This window comes from Apodemus sylvaticus, chromosome X (genome assembly GCF_947179515.1).
Source record: "Apodemus sylvaticus chromosome X, mApoSyl1.1, whole genome shotgun sequence".
In the NCBI taxonomy this organism is placed as follows: Eukaryota; Metazoa; Chordata; class Mammalia; order Rodentia; family Muridae; genus Apodemus; species Apodemus sylvaticus.
The window spans coordinates 134,137,014-134,153,724 of NC_067495.1; the positions used below are offsets into that span (position 1 = coordinate 134,137,014).

Below are 16,711 nucleotides of genomic sequence, written 5' to 3' on the forward strand. Positions count from 1 at the left end.
TGGAGAACTAATTATCTATAGCCAAAGAAGCCTCATGAAGAGACTGCTGATACGTCCAAGGTGCTGGGTTGAGTATCAACTGCAATGGAGTGTCTTCTTTATAGTGGAACTATAAACGTGGAGAAGAAATAGGTTAAATCAAAAGGGGTAGGATGAATGGGGTTTAGCTCACTACTTCCGGGTCAGGGGGGGAAAAGACATTCTTGGTTTGCCATATGGAGAAGCTTGACATAAAGGCAAGGGCATCTAACTTCCAATAATTCTGAGGCTGCTCAGTAAACATGTTCATCAAAAGCTGTATGTAAAGTGAAAATGGAAAAGAAAGGTGTAGGCATGTTTGTGAATTTAAAATGTTCTCTCTATTAGAATACTAGAGTAATCTGGAATATTTAATGAGCATATTGTAGAGTTTAAGATCAAGGACATCTCTATTCTCTATTATCTATTAATGGATAAAACTACTTTGTAGAGTTTTCAGGAAATGTTACCTCCCTAATCTCAGTTATCCCATCTGTAGGATAGGAATGATAACATCTCTATCTCATAAGGTTGTTGTGAGAATTAAATCATATGTTGTGAGAATCAAAACATATGGAGCAAGAACTCCACAAATGTTAGCTATCATTAACATCATCATTAGTCCTTTACAAGGCTCAGCCTTCAGCAGAACACTTCTGCATAGACTAATTGGACATGTACCTATTTGCCTTATTGCAGTAATGATGGATAAATTGAAGGACCAGAACAATAAAAGGTTTACTCTGAAATAACTACTCCTGAGTACTACATCTTCCCTATTAATTATTATAAACTCCTAGAGAAATCTCTTGGCAAGGCAATTTCAACATAGTACAGTGCTGTGGACCATTCTTTTGAAAATAGGTTTTGAGTTATCTCTTTTGGATGCATGTAAGAAAACTTATCAGACTATTTCCACATGCTTTCATCATTGTTCAACAGTTATCATTTAGTGGCTATACAATATTTAGTATTCACAGACTACCAGTGATGGCAAGTCTAGAGAATTGCAGCAGCAGCGGCCAATTTGCACTCTGTTGATCTGACTAGTGTTTATGTTTTGCCCCATTTTGCAGTTGTGCCTGTTGGGTTATTATAAAAGCCAAGTCTTCTTTAGAATCCATGGAACTGATCAGTAGGATTCGAACAAAAATACACGGGAGCCTCACACATGGGAACTTCACACAAGATCAATTGACTCTATTGGTAAAGTCTGACCATGTTGTAGTGGAAAAGCTAGGTAATTGTTTTGGCAAGGCATTTCAGTATGAATTCACTTTTTTCAAAAAAATATAAAACTCATAATAAATGTACTGTATGGATGCTTAAGTTCAAAGGGAAGAAATGTAGATTTTGTTTGTTTGTTTGTTTGTTTAGACAAGGTATCCCTCTGTAGCCCAGGGTGGTCTGGAACTTATTATATAACCCAAGTAAGTCTTTAACTCATTGAAACCCTCCTACTTCAGCCTCTGCCTCCTGAGTGTTGGGTGCTTGGCTTATAGGTATGAGTCACTATGCATAACTGAGAAATCATCTCTCCACATAAAGTTATACTCACATGTCCTCATGACTCTTCTACCTTTCCTTTAAGGGCTTATAAATGCAAAGAGCAACAGAGAGTTTATAAGGGACTATTGCAAGCTGAGTCTTGGCCAGCTGTGACTCTCAGCAGCGGCTGGCCTCTGAGTACTGAAGGAGGATTGCCTCTCTGATGTACAAACCTGGAAACATGGCAAGCTTCGTCATTATACACAATACATGTCCTATAGATAATTGCTAATTTATTGACTGATTCAGGCAACCTATTCGTCTTCGGAAATGATCTGGGAACTGTCTCAGATTTCCCTCCTGGACCTTTTCTTTTCTATTTAGGAGCGCTTCAGTGGTAAAAGAGACAGGCTATCCGGCCAGTCCACCTCCTTCTCATCACTGCCAGCTTTTTTCCTTTCCCCCAGTAGATGGCTAGAAAAACTTTGAGTTAGCACATAAATATTAGAATGGAGTGTCCTTGGCAGCAAGCAATGTAAATAGCAGAGGCTTGTGGTTGTACAAGGTTAGGGTGGGATGAAGGCAGAGAAGACTGGAAGCCACATGTAGAACCTGCCATGTAAATGACACTAATCAGTCTGTACTGAAAGGGAGAAGGAGGTGATATTCTCGTATTCATAGAGAAGATTGTACAGACATGGATAAGTCACTTCTTGGGTCACTCTGTCACCACCTAAGGACAACATGTCTAGGCACACTGTAAGGACTGGGGACTTTCACATAGACTTAGCCTAGACCACATCTCTCTTAACATGGCAAAGCCTCGTATCAAAAGTGTATCTCAGCAGCCTTTCATTGGGGAAGCACCATCAGCAGAGACATCATGGTCCTGGCTATATTGGTCATGGCAGGTATGTTGATTTTACTGAAGCCAAATCCACCTGAGACCATTAAGGGGATGACTACTATGCGAAGAAAAGTCTGCCTAATCTCCTGTGTTTACATAGCAAAGTGAGAACAGGGCATACTTCTGAGGAAAGACAGTCAGAAGCTCCAGATGTGTTAGCTACTCTAGTACCCCTTTTATGGTTTGATTTCCCCCATGAAACACATATATAGCACTTTTACTAACAACATATAAATTTCATTATATACACGTGTGAAATTGTCAAAGAATTTTTTAAAGTGGGGAAAACAGACCCCCTCCACCATGAGGGGGTTCTAATGAAAAGGACCAAATATGAGGTTATACTGAAATGCTTATTTAAACAAAGGCTGCCTTTAAAACTGGTTTCCATGAAGCTTAGTTTAAATGTCCTGGTTGAAATAGTTTCCTCTTGTATGTGCTGATGGTTGTGCACAGGGTAATAATGATGGGTCATAATGGATGTTCATGATACTTTTAAGTGCCTTTTGCCCTTGAAAATGTTGCATATATTTTTTTTCTCTGTAGAGCCAGGAAAATGTGAAGCAGATGAAACACCCTCAAAATACAAAGGGACCTATAAGTGGCCATTAACTGACCCTACTGAAACAGCCCAAGAAAGGTGCATTAAAAATGAGAACAGGAATGCCACAAGAATTTGGTATGTATTTATCAAGTTCCAAATGCTAGTTTACCTGCAATGAGGTCAGCTACATTTGGGGGGTGTTTCTATGTCTTTCTTTTAGTCCCCCTCCTTCTCCCCTACTGCCTCTTTCTCTCTTTCACCTTTTAGAGGAAAACATGCACATATACTATATTACGAATTTCATGAGGACAAAGGAGAAAACTCACAACAACCCGGCCACTTCAACATGGCTGCTTTTAGGTTGGCATGTTTTTAAATTTTTTGTTTTCTGTTTTGTTTTTGCCTCTCTCTGACCCCGGATCTGGCCCTTCTTTGTAAGCCTTTAAGTTTTCTGTAGCGGTAACCATGGTTTACATACCAATAATGTCATTTACCCTTTTATTCAATAGTTTATCAAACATTTCCATGTTTTGCATTCATCGTTTTAATGATCGATTTGAAGGCAGCCTGAGCTGCTGCCTTGTGGATGGGCCATCATAATTTACTCCATCACTCTTGTATTGTTCAGTTGATCATTTTCCCTTTTTAAATCATCAGCCTTCGTTTCTTACTCTCTGCTGCTAATGGTGTATGCCAGATAACTTAAATGGGCAAGAACAGAGGGGCAGCAGGTTTTGACAGAGGCTTAAAAGCACTGGTAGAAAGCCACATCTCTGCCTGTATCTCACCCACCCCTGCTTACATCTAATGAGTCAACAAAAAGCAAGCAACCTTGGCAGTCCCAGTGGGAACTCACATGGAGCCTGTCCTTTGTAGCTAGCTCCTTAGTACAAGCCCTTTCCTAGCTCTTGCCTGCATTAGAGCTGTCTCCATGCTTTCTCCCAGTCCACTACTTCCCAACACCAATTCACTCTGCTGCCAGCAGGATTTTCTGGAGTCTGGCTGCTACACGGCAGACTTTTGTTAAGGAATGAAGTACAAACCTCTAACACAGTCATCAAGACAGCAGGATACCTTTCCTTGGCTCCATCCCTTCACCATGTACTAAGAGATAATTTGCTATTGTAGACGTGACGGCTATTTCTGTGTGTCTCTCTCTGGCTGGTGGCAGCAGGGAAAGTATATATCCTTTCTGTGACAGGCTCTGCTCACTTAAAATGCTGAAAGTTCTCCTTAACGAGACATGAGTGCCTTATATACCTGTAACTCCAAGAACTGAGACAGGAGAATTACTGTGAGTTTAAGGTCAGCTAGCATTCCTTAAGAAATTCCAAAATAGCCTGGTTTACAGAGTAAGCTCCTGTTTCAAAACAGACAAACAGACAAACAAACAAACAACAAACAACCCCCCAACAAAAAACCTAAATCAAAATTAACCACCAAATCAACCCCCCCAACAAAAAACCTAAATCAAAATTCACCACCACTACCACAAAAAACACATACAAAGAAAGAAAGAACAAATGAAAGAATCAAAATAAAAGAAAGAAAAAGAAAAGTTTTTGTGTGGTGTTTTGATAAATTCCATTTTGTTCATATAAACTTTTCTCATATTTTGTATAAATCAGAGTGTGAGACCACTTGATTCCAAGCTCCTGGTGATGTTCAAGACCCTGCTTTATTTGTCTGTGTCCATCACTACCATTCTTAGAGTCTGCAGGTACTTAGTGCATGCATTGGCTGACTTGAACTGGCTTGAAATAAATGAGGCAAAGGCGTGGCTTGATAGTGAAGGACAATGCAGTACAGAAGGTCCTTATCACTTAGAGACAAGACTGGATTCTTCTTAAGAAGGGAGGAAAGTGATAGAAACGAGTTAGATCTACATGGGCAAAGTCTCTTCCTTGATTCTCGGTGAGCTAAATCCTGCTCCATTACTAGCTATCTGGCACCCATCTGTGTTATTTAAGTCTAAAGGCTAGAGAAATGGACATGGGAAAGCATGGCCACAGTCATGGACAGGTCTTCCATTATTGCTCTTATTTAATTGATAATTTAATGATAATAATTACTAATTTTGAGACAAGGTCTTACCCTGTATCCCAGTGTGGGCTGGAACTCATGGTGACCCTCTCAAGTGTTGAGATTATAGATGTGAGCCACTGTATCACAGGATTACTGTTACTTTAGTGAGAATGCTGGATGATTCCTCTTGTTCCTCCATTCTAACTTTTGCAGTTCCATCAGCATTCAGACTGGCAAGTGTCATTGGGAAAAACCAAGGCTTAAGCAGTGCACGTTGCTTCAAGAACTCCCTGATAAGATTGTGGACCTTGCTAATATCACCATAAGCGATGGTAAGACAGTTCTGTGCACATAGAGATATCATGGGACTTCCCTTAGTTTGCCTACTTGATTTGAGGTAGAAGAGTCTAGTCAGAACTTACTCTATGAAGATTTACCTCATAGCAGCCCCATTTCAGAAGCAGATGCTTGTTGGTGGGGGTGGCAGTAGGGCAGGAGGAGTCAGGACTATCAGACTTCTATGTCTTGTTTTGCAGATTTTCATTTTATATTTTTAGTATTGTTTTCCCATTCTTTTCCATATTTCAACTCTTAAGAGGCTGGCCTGGTGGCCTGTTTGTGTAGTTCTAGCACTTTGAAGGCTGAAGCAGCAAACCCGTGGGTTCAAGGCCAGTGCCTCGGCTACATGCTGAGAGATCCTGTTTCAAAAACAAGAGAAAACAACACGAGTACACACACACACACACACACACACACACACACACACATTCAGAAAACTTCCCAATCAGACACATCAATTATAGAAGAAAAAGACCGCTCTAATGAATATTTCACATGTCACAATATTTTGCAAATGTTTAATTTTACAAACAATTTGGGTAGTGTAAATTAGTACTAAGCATTAATTCTTGAAAATGGGCTTGCTTGAGTCAATCATATAATGTCAAAATGAGTTTGTAATAGTTGCATTAATTTATAATCCAGTTCATAGGGTATGGAAGTACCGGGTTCAGAACTCTGTCAGTTAACAAAGTGTGCTATCGAGCTTTGGAGTCTTGGGTGATTTGATTATCAAGACCTGATATTTCAAAGTAGTGTAAAACTTCTTCAGTGGTGATATTCAAAGGTTCTCCATTTAGCAAATACAATCTAGTAGGTCATTTTACTTGTGAGTTTTTCCTCAGTAACTCGGTCGTGCAACCATCACTGTGAATTCCATAGAGGAGACTTGTACAAATGACCATTTCCTTATATAAAGAATCCTTGTACTTCTTAACAAAACCTCTATTTCACTCTTCCCTATAGTTCCTGGCAACCACTGATGCACTTTCCACCTGTATGAATTTTGCTTATTGTAGGCATCTCAATATGTTTGTGAAATTTCTTCATATTGTAGCATGGGCCCGTACGTATGCACTACATTGCTAATGGTTGAATACTATTGTGATAAATTGATCTATTGTATTTTATTGAGTTACTTTTCAATTTCTGACCATTTGGTTCTTTTCCTGTTGGCCTACTTTTCATGAACAGATTGTGAATATTAGTGGTGCAAATGACCAGTAGTCATGTTTTCTTCTCTTAGGACATGCTGAAGTGTACAATTATAGTCACCTGGTAACTCTATCCTTAGCCTTTGAAGGAACTGCAAGACAACTTTCCACAACGACTGAGCCATTTTGCATCCCTGCTGATACCACATGAAGGTTCCAATGTCCTCATGTTATTGCAAATGCAAATACTTTTACTCTGGATTTTAGCACTTTGTGTCTTCTCTGTTCTTGTCCTGGTCAGTCTAGAGAAGAGGATTTGAATTTCTCATAAAACTTATTTGTTTAGAGGAGAAGCAGGCTAATAGCAATATCTAGTCTTTTGAGATAGAGTCATGGTAGGTATGGCCTGTATTCCTCTCTGTAGCTCTTGGTGGCCTTGAACTTCTGATGCTCTTGCCTCAGCCTCCTAATTGTGGGGTTCCAGGAATACTCTGCTATGCCAGACAACAGCAACAGTGAAGACAATCCAGAGCTCCTCTGTGTGCTTGCAATGCATTCAGTCCTCCCACACTGTCACCAGACAGGTAGCTTTGTTACAGTGGATGGCTCTATCCTGACCCAGTTGAAAATTTATATTGGGGTTCACTTGACACTGAACACTGTGTGCCTTAATTAGGGCTTCCATTGCTGTGATTAAAAAAAAAACATGCCCAAAAGCAACTGGGGAGGAAAGAGTTTATTTCCGGTTACAATTCTCAGACCATACGCCATCATTGCGAGAAGCCAAGGCAGGAACTCAATATGGCAACCTGGAGGCTGGAACTGAAGCAGAGGCCATGGAGGAATGATGCTTTCTTATAAGCCCAGCACCACTTGCCTAGGGATAACATTACTCATAGTGGGATGAGTCATCCCACATTAATCAATAATTAAGAAAATGGCTGACAAATTTACCTACAGGCCAAGGTGATAGAGGCATGTTCTCAGTTGATCTCAAATAACTCTACCTTGTGTGACCTTCACATAAAACTAATTAGAACAATGGATACTTGTAACTATAAGAATGAATGTGCATGACATGCATCTTAGTTGGGGCTACTGTTGTAAACATAATCATGAGCAAAAAGTAAGTTGGGAAGGAAAGAGTTTATTAGACTTACACTTCCCCATCACTGTTCATCATCGAAGGAAGTCAAGACAGGAACTCAAACAGGGCAGGAACCTGGAGCCAGGAGCTGATGCAGAGGCCATGGAGGGGTGCTGCTTACTGGCTTGCTCCTCATAGCTTGTTCAACCTGCTTTCTTATAGAACCCAGGACCATCAGCCCAGAGATGGCACCACCCACAATGGGCTTGGTTACTCTCCCATCAATCAATAATTAAGCAAATGCTCTATAGCTGGACCTTTTGGAGGTCTTTTCTCAATTAAGTTCCCTTCAGATACCTCTAGTTCCTGTGTCAAGTGGGCATAAAAGTAGCCAGTACCACATGTATCTGCAGCACCACACCCCTGTAAAGCCTCCTTGTGGTACATTCATTCATTGCTTTCTCCCTTCTAGTTTCTGGCACTCAGTGGTCCTTTTATTGTTTCCATGTGTTTGTCTTCCCTGGCATGTTATGAAGTTGAGATCATGCAATGTGTACTCTGTCCAGGTTGACTTCCTGCCCTTGGTGGTGTACATTCCCATTCACCTATGTCTTGTTATGGCTTTCGAACTCATTTCTTTTTAGTTCTGACTAGTATTCCATTGCCTGGATAGATGACAGTTTATTTATCTATTCTTTTACATTAGGACATCTGGCTTGCTTCTAAGTTCTCTTGCTCTACATCCTCTGCAGCATGTGCTGCTGTTGATACTTTGGATTTAGGCCATTGTAATAGCTCTGGACTATTACCACATTACTTCTTTAATTTGGAGCTCCATAGTGACGTATGGATTGAGCATCTTTTCACCCATGCTTTTCTGTCATTTACATGCCTCTTTCTGTGGAATATGTGCTATAGACTGAATGTTTCTGCTACCACACCCAACCTCAGCCAAATATATGTGTTGAAATCCTAATCCCAAAGTGATTGAGGCATTTGGAAGGTCATGAGTGTTGGTCCTTTATGAATTGGATTTGTGTTTCTACGAGAGAGGCCTGAAAAGCCTTGCTTTTCTCTTCCACTGTGTAAGGGCTGTCTCTGAACCAGGAAGCAGGGCTTGAAAATATAGGAAATCTATTTTCTTCATAGAATTTCCATTTCCAAATAATTTTGTAGATGTGATAGCTCTACTGCCAGATTGGGTCTGTGCCTCAATGAATGGCAATCCCTTGAGGCATAGGTACAATGGCACCTTAACAGAAGGACAGAAGGATTGGCCAGAAGGCAGAACACTTCTTTGGATAATCTTCCTTATGGAAGATTCCCATTTGAGATCTTGAGCAAAGAAAATGTGGCAGAGTTAGAAGAGTGAGTCCAACTCTGATGTCCTAGACAGGGAATCATGAGTCACAACAGGAGGTGGTGCTGTAGGCTGGAGGAGTGGGAGGAGAGGCCTCATGCTGACCTCCCTCCTTCTGAGTGACAACATTTGTCTTACACATGCTAATCGAATTTTCTCTTATGGAGGAAAACAGTAACAAAGAACCATAGCAAGAACAAAAGCGCTGTACTGGGTTGAGAATCTTAGAAAATTAACGGAGAAGTTGCCACGAAGAAAGGGGACAGTTGGATGGATGCTAGCTCTGCAGCATATAACTGAAAAGTAAACTGGTACCTTTAGAGAGGAATCCTCTTCTTTTAAAGCCAGGGACTTAACAACAATGAGTACTGTGTAAAGGAAAGAAATGAACTCATATTGAGATGATTTATTTGTATTCCTTTTAAATTTTGGTGACAAACACTAGATATCTTATAGTTGGGAAAAACTATAGTTCTCCCATGTAAATGCTTCCTTTTCTTAGCTCCCTTACATTGCACCACTAGGAAAAGGATTCTTTCTTGCAAAGTTATTTGAGTTCTGTTTCGTTCCCTGGTTTTGTTATTATTATATTATACTGAAGATGTGCCAGGCCAGGATGAAGTTGGCTGGCGTTTCCCACCATCATGGCAGACAGGACAATGAGTGATTGACAGAGAATGGGGCTGTGGTGGAGCTCAGGGATGAATATATCACTAACATGTGGAAGGCTCTGGGTCCCCCTGCCTGGTTAAGGCACAGACCCTCACATCAAGACTGGTTGATACAACTCAGTAGGAGGAAAAAAGTCCCAAAAGCAGGCAAAAAGGACTAATGTTTAAGAAGACTGAAGTACAGGTTTTCATTTTCTTGGTAATTCTCATTTAGGATGCTTTCTCTCAGAATACTGATACTGTGTTTTGAGAATTCAAGTGATATGCTGAGAAATATTTACTAACAAATTCTATTTGCAAAGGGTAATTAGTGGTTTGTAGCCTTTGCAATTTTGCATAATGTAATATTCTCATCCAAATACAAACTCAAACACATAGTCAGTGACCTGTGAAGTCAGTGAGGAGTGCACACAGAGACAACGGATGTAAACAGTCCAAAACACATTAGTGAAATGTAGCCAAATAATTAGCAGATGGTGTTTTTTTTAGAATCCTTATTGTTTTTAATAATTTCATTGAACGTTGGTATATTTTAATTAATTAATTATGCTATTTAACTTAATGGTTGCCTGTGTTTAATAACTATGAAAATTCCCAGAAACTCACAAAGTGGGTTCTTATAAGCTTATACACTCAATTCAATACTCCTCTGAATCTAAGTCACTGGAAAATGACATATATATGGATGGAGGACCATTCATGGCCCCGGATGATGAGCACCTGTTTAGCATCAACTGCTAAGAGGAGCTTCCAGTTCAGCTTAGGCGCCTACTGCAACTTCTTGTAAAGTCCCAAGAGAAAATTGCTCAGTTGAGCCTACTCAAAACACAGAACCATGAGAGATAATGGTTAACCACTGTGTTAAGTTACAAAGCATGTGTGTGTGTGTGTGTTTGTGTGTGTGTGTGTGTGTGTGTGTGTTATACAGCATTGGTTTACAGCAAGAGTGGCATAAAAACCCAAACTATGCCCTTACTGTTTGATTGTTACAATTCTTGGCAGATTAACTGAAACAATGTTTCAAGCAATCAAAATGCAGTCTGTTAACTCCTAGGAAGATTCCTTTTTATTCTTGCTTAAGGAATCTTCAATTTTTACATAATGACTATAGTTCATACTGAATTTCCCTTAAAAGTTTATAACTCCAGATGAGAAGTCTATAATTACTTTCCTCAGTGTAGTTAGTTTCCCATTGGCTTGTTGTTACTTTCATTCTGCCACAGCAGGGACAGCGTGAAGTGAAGTCACACCACAGAAGCCTGAAGGAATATGACTAGGCAGTTCTGGCTTTTCCATTTTCAACAAAACCTGAACAGTTTCATAACAGTAGAAATAGCATAGATCTGGGAAGGAGTGTACAATTTTTTTCCTCCAAAAGTAATTTGTTTCTTAGTTTCTTTTCAAAGTTTTATAAGTGCAGTGACTCACTCACACACACACACACACACACACACACACACACACACACACACACACACAAATGCACGCACACACACATACACACGCGCATGTATGAACACGCACATAAGTGCACGCTGGTTCTCTCCTTTCACCATGTAGCTCTCAGGGATCAAACTCTGGCAGTCAAACTTGGCAGCAAGCACCTTTACCCACTGAGCTATCTCTCAAGCCTGTATTTTCTGTTTCTGAATGGATCATAAGATCCGTATTAACAGGGATGAAATATTAATTTAGAAGCAATTACAAAGTCAGTCATTTTCTTTCCTTTGTGTCTCCTCAGAGAGAACACTGTCATTGCTTGTGAGTTTGTTTCTAAATAAGCCCTGGGAAAATGAGGGTAGTGGGGAGGGGCTGAAGAGCACCTTGGTGCACGTCATGGATGAGCTCAGAGTCTTCAGGAGAAATAACAAAGAATAATGGGAGAAAACTGGGAAAAGATGAGGGGGAAAAAGTAAAACAAAACAAAAATCCTGCCTAGGGAATAAAGTTGTGGGAGCTTGAGGTAGGGAAGAGGCTTGGACTGTTGCGGACAGCTGGGGAGGATGCTGAAGAAAGAGAAGGAGGAGAAGAAGGAAGAGAAGGAGGAGAAGGGGGTATATAGAATTTTACACTCAAGTTGTTTTCTTTTCCCAAACATAGCTGGTTATTCATAATATGAGATGAGGTAAATCATCATGAGTTCTCTCTCTCCCTCCCTCCCTCCCTCCCCCCCCTCTGGAATCTTAGCAGATCAATTCTTTCAGCCAGGAAGATCAGCATTTAGGAGACAACTAAGGATGTTTGAACAGTGATTGGACATTTGAGTAATATTCATCTTAATTTGAATTTGATTATGATCGTGGTTGAGATGAAAGTTGTTTAGTTGTAAAGATACACATTGAAGTGTTTTTTGGTGAAACTCTAGGATGTGGGGATGGGACAAAGGTGGTGAGAAATGATGCTAAATAAGGTTAGCCTGCCACTGCACGTGCTGAAGCTGGGTGACTCATGAAGTTCATGAAGATTCATTAGATTATTCTTTTGCATTTTTTAATTCTTTTGCTTTCTTACTGTGTTTGAAATTTTCCATAATAAAAAGTGAAGAAAAAAGTGGGTGAGCTAATAGCTATTGTTCTTCCTCCTTAGAGAAATCTTAATTAATTGCTTCTTATTATGTGGTCCATATTTGCTTTCTACCTGTGGGTTGCCAGTTCTTGACAGGAAATAGTAATCACCACCCTTGGTTATAAAAACTTAGACTCAATGTTTGCTGATATTTGAGTATAGGTGGGATCTTAACTCGAGCCAACACTCAAATGTCTTAACTTAATTAGCATCAAGTTTCAAGATAATTCTTCAGTGACAAAAAGATTTCCCTCGTGCATTTGAAATCAGACTTAATGAATACAAGTTGACTTTTGTTCTTCTTCCTGGAACTACATCTATTGGAGAACTTGAGCTTCAATAGTTTCCTTTGGCGCACTTTATTCCCTTGGTGTGTGTTTCCATTTCACTACCCTGTCTTTTTAAGGGGAAGGAGGCCATCCACCATAGCCCCACAGAAAGGGCCAAAATGGAGGTCACCCATTTCCACTTTGTTTCTCCCAGAGAATGCGGATGATGTTGCAGAGCACATTTTAAATCTGGTAAATGAGTCTCTAACTTTGGATGAAGAAGAGACCAAGATTATTGTTTCTAAAGTAGCTGATATTTCTAACTGTGACGAGATAAGTATCAACCTAACTCAGATGATGCTCCAAATCATCAGCACTATGACGGAAAAGCAGAGTGATTCAGCTTCCAACCTTCCTCCAGTAAGCAATGAGTAAGTCGGAATGTTTTACTCAGGAAGTGGAGATGTTATCATATCACTTCCTCAGCACACAGGCAGTTATGCCTTGACAAGGTCCAGAGCTGTGGATAACACCATTTGAATTAGCTCTCAGTGATAATGACTTTTCAAATACATTCCTACCCCAAACCCAGCCTGAAATGTCTCTAGCTGCTGTACATTTCTGTAAAATGTATCCAATCCATGGGATCCTGAAAAATGTAGGAGTTGTTCTGGTTGACACCTACCTCATAGTCAGTAGCCAGTTTTTGATTTCCCCTTGGGAAGCTGACTTATAAATGTCTCATTTTTATTTACTATTTCATTAAGTTTTTATTTATTCTATATTATCCAATATAGTTTGATCCCAATCTTACATAGAATTAATTAAAGAAGACACACAGGTTATCCATAACAGCACTAAAGAAGAAAATAACTCTTATATGAAGCACTGTCCATACTCCCTTTAACATCTTAGAGCAGTGGTCCTCAACCTTTCCAATGGTGGGACCCTTTAATACAGTTCCTCATGTTGTGGTGACCCCCCAAACAAAACATTATTTTGTTGCTACTTCATAATGTAATTTTGCTACTGTTGTGAATAATAATGTAAATCCATGATAGACAGGATATCTGATGTGGGACCCCAATGGAGTCATTAACCACAGGTTGAGAACCACTGTCTTAAACTATTGTAGTAGAATCAGTGAATCCATGCATCTCTCCCTCTCCCACTTCTACTTTTATTTCCTTCCCCTGTCCGTCAGCTTGAGCCTCCTATCCTAACCCTCTGTTTGTACTGTTGCCCTTCTCTGGCCTATTTTCTACACAGCAGTCAGAGATATGTTTCAATGTACACATCAGATCACACCATGCTTTTCAGACCCCTTGGTGACATTCCTTTATAGGTTTAATAAAATTTGAACTTCTCAGACAAATGAGGCCATAATGGCTCTGACTTTATAAAAGATAATTTCATCTGGTTTTTTGAAATGAACTTTAAGATGGTACATGCATGATGGTACTATCTCAAACTTTGATTGCAAGGGAAATGAAGCTCAAGGAGGTCATTTTGTTTACCCTTACAGAAATTAGAGGTGCTAAGATGTAGACCTCCATTTGTCAGGCTCCAAAACCAAACAACATCAATGACAATGAAATCACAAAGTCAAGCTTCACAGTGAGGATGTCTTGTAGGGAGGATGAGTTTTACCAACAAGGCAGAAGAAGTGCTGTTTGCCTGTGATTCTTTTCAGGATTCTGAGGATAATTGAGCGTGCTGGTCACAAGATGGAATTTGCAGGGAGAACAGCAAATCTCACCGTGGCTAAGCTGGCTTTGGCTGTGCTGCGGGTAGACCACAGGTTTGAAGGTATGGCCTTCAGCATCCGCTCCTCTGAAGAAGTCACAGCCCCCCAGGTAAGTGAAACATAGGAAACTGAAAGCCAGGCAACCAAACGCTGTCCTAGATCTTCACCCATGAAGTTCTTGGGAAGGAAAAAGTACACCTGTGGAAGCTTTTAACCTGAATGGAAATATTAGGAAAGTATAGAGACCCCAGGGAAGCTTTGTGTACAACCCTTGGTAGGCTAACATCTTAGCTGTACTGATGTCTGTGTGGTGTGTAATGATGTTACAATTGACTCTGTAACTGGAAATCATCCAAAATATTAGGTGACTATTGGCTACCATATAGGGATAATTTATTGTATGTTGATGTTACACTACTGAGTATTGTTGGAACACATAAGGTAACAGAAAAGTCAAGGGATGTGCCCAAGGGCACAACCCAATAGCTAAGCTGGAATTCAGATCTATGTCTGGCTGTATTTTATAGTCTGGGTTCAGGTTAGGTAACAGAAGCAAATGTCAAATGTTTGATGCTAATTATCCTTATTTATCACACTGTAATCCATAGATAAATGCAACCATCATGATTCCAATTATAAAAGTCTCAGCCCTTTCTACCACCTAAGAGCAGTTTAGCCTCTAGCAGGTCATATGCAACTTCAAAGCAATCTGAGGGAGCAGATTTTATTTTATACCTTAAAATTGTACATTTATATGTGGGGAAAGTATGCAAATCCTAAGTCCAAGGTTTCTGAATTTAGCTAAGGCATATGTCCACATAACCCAAACTTACCAAAACCCTACAGAGATATAGACTACTACCATTGCTCATGAAAGATCTTCATGTTCCCAGTCAATCCCTGAAGCTGTTACCTCCAGGGGCCATTACCACTCTGGCTTTTTTCTCTTCTATAATTTGTCCCTGCTCTAGAACTGACTCCTCCAAATAAAATCATGTGATATGTACAGGATTCTATGCTAGAAATTTCTTTCATATATCTGACACTGTTTTGAAATTCATCAATTTGCTTTCCATATTTTTAAATGGCTGAATAATATTTGATTGAATAAACATATAATGCCCTTTAATTTATTTGTTTATTTGTTTGTTCCAGTTTGTAGATCATAGCACTTCTATTAATATTTGCATAAAAGCCTTTGTGTAGACATGATTTCAAGAGCCTTAGGCAAATAGAATCTAAGTGGCTGGCTCATAGGGTACATACTTACATTGGTAAGAAAGTCCCTGGTTCTTTTCTCCTGTGGCTAATGATGGGCAGGAAGCTTTCATTTTCATCTTGATTGCTCACAGAACTTCTTTGTTGACTTAGCCATCAATCTTTTGTTCATATTTTAATTGGCTTGTGGTTCCTTTCTGTAACTTCCCTATAATTTTCTCAGTGGGGTCTTTTCATAAGCACATGTTTAGATTTTTTTTCTGAAATTTAATTTGTAGTTCTTTTACCTTGCTAGTAACTATATATGATTTGTCTGGGAAAAACATCTTTGGCATGGGGAAGTCATGAAACCATTCTTTTATGATTTTTTTTAAAAACTCTTTGATTTTAACTTTTATGTTTAAGAAGAAGATTCCCCAGTGAGCTAATTTTCTTACACGGTATGAAATCATTTTGTTACATATGAATATTTAGTTTTTAAAACAATACCACTTACTGGGAACTTTCTCTCTCCCATTTGTGTTTTTTGTTACGTTTGACAAAAAAAAAAAAAAAAAAAGAAAGAAAAACAAGTCATAATACTTTTTTTTCCGATATATTTTTTATTTACATTTCAAATGATTTCTCCTTTTCTAGACACCCACTCCCCGAAATTCCCATCAGCCCCCTTCCCTCCCCCTGTTTTCCCACCCAACCCTTCCCACTTCTCTGTTCTGGTTTTGCCCTATACTGCTTCACTGAGTCTTTCCAGAACCAGGGGCCACTCCTCCGTTCTCCTTTTTTTTTTTTTTTTTTAAATTTTTTTATTCGATATAATTTATTTACATTTCAAATGATTTCCCCTTTTCTAGCCCCCCCACTCCCCGAACGTCCTGTAAGCCCCCTTCTCTTCCCCTGTCCTCCCTCCCACCCCTTCCCACTTCCCCGTTCTGGTTTTGCCGAATACTGTTTCACTGAGTCTTTCCAGAACCAGGGACCACTCCTCCTTTCTTCTTGTATCTCATTTGATGTGTGGATTATGTTTTGGGTATTCCAGTTTTCTAGGTTAATAACCACTTATTAGTGAGTGCATGCCATGATTCACCTTTTGAGTCTGGGTTACCTCACTTAGTATGATGTTCTCTAGCTCCATCCATTTGCCTAAGAATTTAATGAATTCATTGTTTCTAATGGCTGAATAGTACTCCATTGTGTAGATATACCACATTTTTTGCATCCACTCTTCTGTTGAGGGATACCTGGGTTCTTTCCAGCATCTGGCAATTATAAATAGGGCTGCTATGAACATAGTAGAGCATGTATCCTTATTACATGGTGGG

General features: G+C 39.6%; 1 protein-coding gene across 1 annotated transcript in view; it reads left to right on the forward strand.

Moving 5' to 3' along the window:
- The window catches only part of Adgrg4 (adhesion G protein-coupled receptor G4), a 96,763-nt gene that overhangs the window by 38,059 nt on the left and 41,993 nt on the right, over nucleotides 1-16,711 (forward strand). The window contains exons 7-11 of the mRNA XM_052171664.1: nucleotides 1,095-1,258; nucleotides 2,960-3,092; nucleotides 5,196-5,314; nucleotides 12,642-12,858; nucleotides 14,121-14,283. Coding sequence (XP_052027624.1) covers nucleotides 1,095-1,258; nucleotides 2,960-3,092; nucleotides 5,196-5,314; nucleotides 12,642-12,858; nucleotides 14,121-14,283 — 796 coding nt within the window. The remainder of the gene's footprint in view (nucleotides 1-1,094; nucleotides 1,259-2,959; nucleotides 3,093-5,195; nucleotides 5,315-12,641; nucleotides 12,859-14,120; nucleotides 14,284-16,711) is intronic.